The following is a 10,063-nucleotide window of genomic DNA, read 5'->3' on the forward strand; positions in this document are numbered from 1 at the left end:
CAGATGGGTGAAGCTCAGAGGTAATAATAAATCCTCCCTTGGTTCATTCCACAGTTCCTTCTTTTGGAATGTAATAATACAAGAGGTAAGGATTTCTAACATCTCCGTTCCAACCACTATTAGTCGCCTTCTTCGATACACAGGAAGTGCTTAATTTTTCTTATTTTTTTTTTCACCCTCCGACCTCCAGGGATATACACAAACATATAGATACATAGCTAGATGTAGATAAATAGATCTGTGCTATGCACGACCAACAGTATGATGGCAGCTTTCGATCTCACATCTCCATTTCCTCCCTTGTTCCGTCCCCCCAACATCTGGCAATCAAGTTATCATCACCCCTTGATCGCTAGATACGTTAGCGGTTCGCTTCACTGCAGCAGTAATTTCACAACTGGTCAGCGGGAGGTGTCTATACGTCGACGACATCTGTGGGAATCTTTGCTGACAACAACACCTGGGCTCGGGGGGAGTGGGGGCTGTCTTTATTAAGCGTATACCTGCTGGAAGTTAGTTAAGTTAGCAGCCAATCAGAAAAAAAAGGCTTGAGGGTCTCAGCAAGCCAATCAGCGGAGGGCTTCGAGGTCTCGGTAGCCAATCAGCAGAAGGCTTCAAGGCCTCTCTCTCTCTCTCTCTCTCTCTCTCTCTCTCTCTCTCTCTCTCTCTCCATTGTGCCGAAGGGAACCACTCCAGTTTATTCTGATGGGTGATAAGTGAAGGGCTCTCGATATATAGCTCCGCTGAGAGAGACGGGCGAGTGAAATGAGCGAGGAAGGGAGAGGGGGTTGTGAAATGCATAAGGGACGTCATCTTTAGACGGTGATGACGAGGACGAGGACGATGATGATGATGGGAAGGATGGATGTTGGAGAGGCACAGTAGTCACGGCACACACGCACACACACACACACACACACACGAGGTACGGTGACTCACGTACCCCACCTGGAGAAGACTTAAAAGCCCATCGGCAATACCTGGAGTATATATACTCCAATAACCTTGACGGACTACAGTACCTGGAACACTACAATACCAGGAGGACTCCAGCGCTCGTGGGACTCCAGCACCTGCTGAGTGGAGCTGGGGAATCCTCAAGGAAGAAACTTCAGGAGCGACTCGGCACTCTGCTGGCAAGTGGGCACTTGACATGGCCAGTTGCAAGACATGGACGAAAGAATGAAACCTGGGGTAATCCACACTGCTGCCATCACTGTTACGAAGACTGTCACCACTGGAACGAACCATCCCCTACTGTAAGGTACCGTCTTCGTGTGTATATATATATATATATATATATATATATATATATATATATATATATATATATATATTATATATATATATATACACACACACACACACACACACCCTGGAACCAGCGTCTTTCATGGAACACAACAAACCTCTGGCCTGTGCGTGAAGACTTGGTAAACCCCGTTCCCGTTTTATTGGTTTACCTTTAAAGATGGTTCACCTGGCGCAAGTGGGGAAATAACGACAACACTAGTTCTCCTTGCCATTAGGGCCCAACTCTCTCTCTCTCTCTCTCTCTCTCTCTCTCTCTCTCTCTCTCTCTCTCTCTCTCGGTCACCCGGGCAGCATTAAGCTACCTGCCTCCGCTGATCCGGATGCAGAACACATCCGGCGGTAGTGTGGGAGATAAGTAAGCTCAAACCCTTGGTGAGAGGATGGGGATCGTATCATCCTGTACTCTCACGACCAACACTCCCTGCGCCCGGCAGCGCCTGGGTAATGACATCCTCTGTTCCGAAGAACATGAATTATTATACGTACATGGGACTTGGCGTTACCATGACTCCACTACCTGGAACATACCAGAACCTGGAAGACTCCAGTACCTGGAACATACCGGAACCTGGAAGACTCCAGACCCTGGAAGACTCCAGACCCTGGAAGACTCCAGTAACTGGAACATACCATAACCTGCAAGACACCAGTACCTGGAAGACTCCAGTCCCTGGAAGACTCCAGACCCTGGAAGACTCCAGTAACTGGAACATACCATAACCTGCAAGACACCAGTACCTGGAAGACTCCAGACCCTGGAAGACTCCAGACCCTGGAAGACTCCAGTAACTGGAACATACCATAACCTGCAAGACACCAGAACCTGGAAGACTCCAGTCCCTGGAACACACCAGAACCTGGAAGACTCCAGTCCCTAGAACACACCAGTACTAGGAGGTCACCAGTACCTGGAGAAAGAGTACTGACGAGAGTTATAATTCAGAACATTTAAAGGAAAACATTGGTTTATAATACTGGAAAGTATCGTCTTTTTCCTTTCTCTAATCATACCCACAAGCAATGACCCACCCCATCTTGTCTACCTTGACTTATATTTGACGTCTTCCCTTCATCAGCATCAGCTCTGATGCTCTTGATCAAGCTCAAGACTATAAAGGATCACCAACACTGTCGAGCGAGACCTTCGGATTATCTCTTCCAAGGGAGAGGGACCAGCGTGAGGAAGTGAGACTTGAAGGCACGTTGAAGGATTCTTCTTTCAATGCCCGTCGCTCCTGGAGCAATACGGCTTCAAAGTGATATCCAAAAGAGTACTTTCATCTCAAGGTATCTGACGGCGTCGTTAATTGGAGGAGCCAGAGGAGCCACGACCACTGGTTCTCTGTGGTTACGAAGGTGATCCGACGCAGGTATTGAGAACTGTCATCAGTCGTCCTCGAGAACCGTGAATTCGGGAACTCCTCGAGAGAGAGAGAGAGAGAGAGAGAGAGAGAGAGAGAGAGAGAGAGAGAGAGAGAGAGAGAGAGAGAGAGAGAGAGAAATACATCAAACGAACTCAACTCTTAGAAAATGGATGGAAAACTAAAAACTGATGGAACAAACACATAGGTAAACGTTATATTCAACGCAAGAGAAGACGTACATTATTCCTACTGACGTGTTTAAATGTGGAATGACATTCCGAACGGGAGTAAGTGATAGCAAAGATATAAACATTTCGGTAATTTTTTTTTTTTTTGTCCTGAATTCATTCGACTAACGGCATTTGCGTCTTCGTAACTGAACAGAAGAAAGCTACGAGTGCAATGTAACTCTGTTACATATATGTTAACATAAAGAATGGTTCCGGCTGCAGAACTGGTATTTCCGTGCTGAGAAAAAAGCTATGGATGTATAACGTTCGTGATTGCTTTTGTTAATGAAAGACTATTGACGTAGGATTATTGGATTGGCTATATCTGTAAGGGCCTTAGATTATGTGATAAGACAAAGGTTTCAGGTTAAAAGACTTGGTATCCCCGTTCGAAGTAAAAGCCTGTCTACTTAAAAGATCTTTCCTGTGTTTGTTTCAGGGCTCAGTTGTCCTTGCAATTTCTAAACCTTCAGAAGTTTTCAGGGCTGCTGAAGGGTGGTGTGGATGCCTCCAGTTAAGAAGGTATTTAAGAATATGATGGTTTATTTTCTGGCCGAATCATCTGGTTTTCGAAAAGCGAACCCTGACGGATCGTAGAAGACAATATTCGGTCACTAAGTACGGCAAGTACGTTACTAATCACTGCATATACGGTACCAGAAGCGTCAGGTGTTCCCAGGTGGTCATCCCTCCAAATACCAACCAGGCCCAACGTTGCTCAACTTCCCTACGATGGTGTTAAAAAAAAGCCCGTGTTCCCATCGTGTTTTTCGGCCGTTGGTGTGTAGCGACATCCGTGGGCAGAGGGAAGGAGGGCTCTGTCGTATCCGTGACCCACCTGGGTGCTTCCCTCAAGCATGTTATCTCAGGAAGGGTGTGTGTGTGTGTGTGTGTGTGTGTGTGTGTAAGAAGGTCGAGGGCGGCCCTTCAAGAGAACTCTTCAGGAGTCTCTTGAAGACTTTATGGAAGTTGGTTGGCCCTTATGGCCAAGAGGACGGCCGAGTATATCCATGTTGGGAGGTTGGTGGGCTGCAAGACGTATCTCTCTGTGGCCTTCAAGATGTTAAAAAGAGATGTACGATTCTCTGTGGTCTCTCAAGACGTTAATGAAGTCTCTGTAGTCTCTATATGATGTAACGCTCCTTGTGGCCTCCCAAGATGCAAAGTTTCGCCTCTAAAATGCAAAGTCGTCTATCCTTCACGACGCTAGGTTGATGATCCCAAACAGGCAGAGTTTTGGCCTCCATGATGCAAGGTTGTGTGTCCTCCAAGATATAAAGTTGCCTCAGTTTTTCTTTTTCCACGCTACAGTGGATGGTCTCCAAACTATAGCGTTGTCTTGTCTCCAGACTACGATGTTGCCTGGTCTCCAAGGCACAATGTTGCCTGTCCCCCCCCGAGCCACAGCATTTTCTGGCACCTAATCTACAGTGTGACCTGGCCTCCAAGACACATTAAAACCACAAGATCTTCGAGGGACCTTCTCCCCGCAAAGGAGCCCACCTTACCCTATTCTCTCGTGAAGCGCAGTCTCGAAGCTACAAGACCCTCACATAAGAGGGATCCTAAGGATACATATTACCATACATATTCATATACATATTCATATACATATTCACATACATATTCACACATAACTGCCCAAAGACTCATTTCTGAAAAGAGACCTGGAGTTACTCTAGAACGCTTTTCTCCAGGGGCTCCTCCGCTACCTTCAGTAGAAGGGAAGTTATGGATTTCTCTGAAGTGAGACTGTCTTTTGACCAAACCGTATGTAATCCCGATGATGCAACCTCACCAAAGGTAACTCTTCATTCGCGATGTAATCTCTTGCAGGCGGAGTTCGATAACACCTTAAATTACATTATATATATATATATATATATATATATATATATATTTTTTTTTTTTTTTTTTTTTTTCAATTTTCCAAAAGAAGGAACAGAGAATTGGGCCAGGTGAGGGTATTCCCTCAAAGGCCCAGTCCTCTGTTCTTAACGCTACCTCGCTAATGCGGGAAATGGCGAATAGTTTGAAAGAAAGAAAAAAAATATATATATATATATATATATATATATATATATATATATATATATATATATATATATATATATATATTTGCGTGTGTGGACGTATGTATATACATGTGTATGGGGGGGGGGGGGGCATTTCTTTCGTCTGTTTCCTTGCGCTACCTCGCAAACGCGGGAGACAGCGACAAAGTATAATAAAAAAAAATATATATATATATATATATATATATATATATATATATATATATATATATATATATATACACACATTCTCTTTCAGGTTCAAGCCGCTAACTTAGCGCGCGACTTGGGAAATTCCCCCTGAGTTACACCCAATTTACACTCCATCAGAGTCAGGGGAGCGACACCGAATTTCCGGGGGGCAGCTAGCTTGGGGATAAAACTGTAAATCAGGTTCCCAAGCTTGCCAAGTTGTTGTCTCTGACCCACACGCCGGAATAATCCTGATAGTTTAAAATCCTCTTATGCTCCCCCTCTCCAGTAAGTCCCCCGCCACCTCGTTTTTTTGGGGGGTTTTGGGTGGGGAAGGAGGGGGGGAGGGGGGGAGGGGGGGGAGAGAGGGGGAGGGGAGAGAGAGGGGGAGAAGGAGAGAGAGAGAGGGGAAAGAGAGAGGGGGGAAAGAAAAAAGGGAGAAAAGGAAGGGAAAAAATCCGGCAAAACCTAATGGAGGGTTTGGTTTCTAGACCGGAATGGTGCTGTAATGCCAAATCTTTAAAAAAGATGCCAAGATTAAAGTTTCTTTTTGTGGGGGGGGGGAAAAAAGTGTGAAAAATTTTAGTTTGTGCTTTCAGGTCAGCTATCCCGCCGAGTTCAAAACATCATAGAGAGAGACATACCAACACTTGTCCCGTGGGGGGGGGGACAAGCTAACATGGATTTGGCCTACTGGTTTTGGGATCCCCCCTATAATATAAATAAATATTATATAATATATATATATAATAATATATATATAACACACACACACCCCAGCAAAAACCTTAAGAGTTATATCCTGGAGACGTCCCCCGGGGAAAAATAATTTCCCATGGCCTCCCCCACAAGGGAAAGGGAAATACAAGCCCCCGCAATTGTGGGAGAACTGTCTCCCCCTATTAAATCCAGGCATAATCCCAGACAAGCCCGACAGGTCCTAAGAGACACGAGTCCAGAAATACTATGGGGGTGTATAAACTCGGGCCCCCTAATGGGAGTTTGCTGTACGAGTCCAAAGACTTCTTTCCTATTTTTCCTCACCCCCCCCACCCCCCCACTCTCCCCTTTTTCCTAACCTTCTCTTGAACTCCGCACCCCCAGAGAACACCCTCCTCACCCCCCCCCCCCAAAGGAAAAGAAAAAGGAAAAGAAAAACTCTTCCAGAATTCTTCGACTCCAGAAAATTCCCTGCTTCCAGTCGGCAGTCAGGAAAGATCTATTCCTGGCTTTATTTCCAGCCACTTTCTTTCTGAACCCGGAGACCTCACTCACTCCAGGCGGGAAAAAATCACCCCCCCCCACAAGGAAAGAGAAAGGGAAGAGAGAGAGAAAGAGAGAAGAGAGAGAGGAAAAGAGAAAGGGGCCCCCCAAGGAAACTATGCCCAAAAACGACCCCGAAAATTTAAACCCCCCCCTCCTCCCCCCCCCCGAAAAAAAACTCCGGTAAAATACCCCCAAACCTCTCTGGAAAATAGCCCCCCTCCCCCCCCCATCCCCGGATATCCAAAAAGAAATAGCCCCAAAAAGTCGAAGCATCTCTCCAAGGGATCCCCCTAGGGAACAGCATGTATCTACCTCCTTAAGAGGCCCTTAAGTTATATCTACCTCCTTAAGAGGCCCTTAAGTTATATATCTACCTCCTTTAGAGGCCCTTAAGTTATATCTACCTCTTTAAGAGGCCCTTAAGTTATGTCTACCTCTTTAAGAGGCCCTTAAGTTATATATCTACCTCCTTAAGAGGCCCTTAAGTTATATATCTACCTCCTTAAGAGGCCCTTAAGTTATATCTACCCCTTTAAGAGGCCCTTGTTACATCTACCTCTTTAAGAGGCCCTTAAGTTATAACTACCTTTTTAACAGGCCCTTAAGTTATATCTACCTCTTTAAGAGGCCCTTAAGTTATATCTACCCTTTTAAGAGGCCCTTAAGTTACATATCTACCTCCTTAAGAGGCCCTCCTTTAACTAAGTCCCGAAAGACCAGCAAAACACCAGCCATGTCGGCAATGCCAGAAGTACTTTCTTCAACACTCCCGACGTAGGTACGTTTCGGCCGCTACGAACGCAAGAAAGAGACGCACACACACATAGTCTGCCTGAAATTCAGGTAGGGCAACCTGCGGGACTGTTGGGGGGAAACTCGTACTCACCATTTGGTAATGAAGTCTTGGCCGATGGAGAAGATCTTTTCGGTGGTGTTGGAGAGCATGGTGGAGTTCCCCTCCAGCTCCTCCAACATGGCGCCTTCATCGTCGAGGGTCCAAGAGGACTCCATCTTGGGACCTCCTTCCTTAAGGGGCTGCTGCTGCTGCTGCGGGTTTGGGGGGGCGGGGGGTTTTCGGGGGAGGTCCTGAGACGAAGGATTCCCCCCCAAGTTCTCCTTGCGGTGGGCCTTTCAGCGGGCAGGGGAGGAGGAAAGGGGGGGGTGGTGGTGGGTGGTGGGTGGTGATGTCCGGTCAGAACCGTACGGGGAAAGCCGCGTCTACCATCATCAACACGACGCTCCCGCTGGCGCGCTTCTACGTCAAATACAGTTCACTTAAAATCTTTCTATATTGAGTTTTTAAATTTTTTTTTTTAAATGATTTTGTAAATATTTTTTTTTTAAACGTCCGCTCTTATGTAAACAAACATTCACAGTGGCACAGAGGCCTTCCAGATCATGTCACCCCGTCTCCTACGCAGTCCAACCCAGACCGGGTAGCACCCGGGGCCGCAGGAGCCGACCCCTCCACGACGGCAGCAGCAGCAGCACGGCGGCAGCGGCGGCCTCCTCCTCCTCCTCCTCCTCAGCACCGGCAGAGGCCTGCGTGCTCACGGCCTCCAGACCTCCGCTTCCAGGAGGCCAGGGGAGTTGAGGCGACGAGGCCAAGTCTACTACTACCGGAGGTGGACACCGGGAGTGGGACACTCATCACCAGGCCCTTCCTCCCGCCCAGACCACCCCCTGTGGCCTTCGCCAGAAGCCGCTGCTACTAACAACCCTCCTCCTCCACCTCCACCTCCTTCCTCAAGTCACAATATCTCTTCTCTCTTTCTTTTTTCAACCTTTTTCCGATGGAAAAAAAATATAATACAATATTTCAATACCCGATCAGATTTTCCAAGTCTAAAACATCAAATTTCCTTTTTCTTTTTTCCTTTTTCTTTTTTTTTCTCTAGTAACTGTTTACGGCATTACTACTATCTAGTACTTGTGTTTCCTCCCCGTATTCTTTCCTCTTTCTCACCCCGAGACTGGGGAGGGAGTGCGTGTGTGTGTGTGTGTCCCCCGTCGCCAGCCCTGGCCACAACGTTGGTCCGAAGCAGAGCAAAGCGACAGGTCTTGCAGCGGGTTTATCTTCACTCCCTCATCCTCCCCTTCGGCCTCCACACCATCGACATCCACCACCGGCAGCAGCAGGTCATCCTGGCGCGCACGCACACGCACACTCACACACGCACACACACACACACACGCACACTTTTGCTTCTTGGGTCAGGTCGGGTCGGGTCGGGTCGGGCGAGGTCAAGGAAGGGGATGGATGGGGGGAGGAGGAGGAGGAGGAGGGGAAGGGCGACCAGCTCTCACCGGCGTCGACCGCGTCCTGTTGAGGTCTCTTCTTCAGCAGCCGCGCCAGACACCCGGGCTCATGACGAACAAAAATCCTGAGGGAGGCGGCTAAAGGAGCGCCCCTCTCTCCCTCTCTCTCTCACTCACTCTCACTCCTCTCACGGTGATGGGAGAGGCGCTGCCGCAGACGTTTTCCTTCCCTCCTGCCGGGGGTTGTCTGACCACCTCCCCCCTTTTTTTCTGGAGACCACTGAGGGCTTCCCCCTCCCCGAGGTATTGTGAGGCGGACGATTCTCCCACCCCCACGTGATGCAGGCGGGCTCAGGAGCGCGGGCGAGGGGCCATGACCCGGCGAAGGCGAACGAGCAAGTGAAGGGAGGACGCCTGAGCCTCACGGTGCAGACACGCCTGCGCTCTCTCTCTCTCTCTCTCTCTCTCTCTCTCTCTCTCTCTCTCTCTCTAACCTCCTCCTCCTCCTCCTCCTCCCGTGAACGTCATCTCTCATTTCATCTCCAGTCGCGCTGCTTCTCTTCTCTATACATTTCATCGGGTGTTTACGCGTTTCGACATTTATTCCTAAAAGTCTCTCTCTCTCTCTCTCCTCTCTCCCTCGCCGAATCTCTCTCCATTCTTCGTCTCGTCTCATCATCACCTCTCTCGACTCATCTTCTTTACACGACGAAGACGTAGAAACTACCAAATTTATAACAAAATCATTATATATATGATAATATATATATATACTATATATATATATAAATATATATTATATATAAACTCGAGAGAGAAATTCTAGTACATGTCGAGGGGCAGAGGGGCGCGATCTACTGGTCCAGGGCAACCATCTACGAATAATTCACGAAGCTATAGCGCGATAGCGATAAGACACATCGAGCGAAGAGCCTTCATCATCTTCCGAGGCCGGGGGGAAGAGAAGAAGGAAAATCAACAACCTGATGTAGACACACCCCTTTGTTAAAGTCGACGAATCACGCGGGTGTAACCCAGCTGGGAGGAGGAGGAGACACCCTCCTCCCCAATACTACGCCGAAGGTGGTCAGAATGCTCACACACACACACACACACACACACACACGTTGGTTCAAAGCAGGAGAATACAGCTGCTCCTCTGTGCCTCGGCCGCTGCCCACAGAATCCTTGTCAATGATCGTCTTGAGCCATCGCGATACACGGACACTTCTATAAACCTAACTCAAGGGCGGTGTGTTTTTCATCACCGGGGGGGCTGAAGCAGTCCAACCCCCCCCCTCTCTCTTCTTCATCTCTTCTCGTCTCTCTTCTCTTTATTTATAACGCCTGTCCTCATCCCATGTATCTCTCCCCTTCCACCTCG

At 47.9% G+C, this 10,063-nt stretch overlaps 1 protein-coding gene across 1 annotated transcript in view; it reads right to left on the minus strand.

The window, feature by feature from the left end:
• The window catches only part of LOC139766294 (muscarinic acetylcholine receptor gar-2-like), a 314,717-nt gene extending 306,897 nt beyond the window's left edge, over positions 1 to 7,820 (minus strand). Inside the window, exon 1 of the mRNA XM_071694746.1 lies at positions 7,307 to 7,820. Coding sequence (XP_071550847.1) covers positions 7,307 to 7,431 — 125 coding nt within the window. The 5' untranslated portion in view covers positions 7,432 to 7,820. The remainder of the gene's footprint in view (positions 1 to 7,306) is intronic.
• Positions 7,821 to 10,063: the final 2,243 nt, after the last annotated feature.

Source organism: Panulirus ornatus, chromosome 57 (assembly GCF_036320965.1).
Source record: "Panulirus ornatus isolate Po-2019 chromosome 57, ASM3632096v1, whole genome shotgun sequence".
Taxonomy (NCBI): domain Eukaryota; kingdom Metazoa; phylum Arthropoda; class Malacostraca; order Decapoda; family Palinuridae; genus Panulirus; species Panulirus ornatus.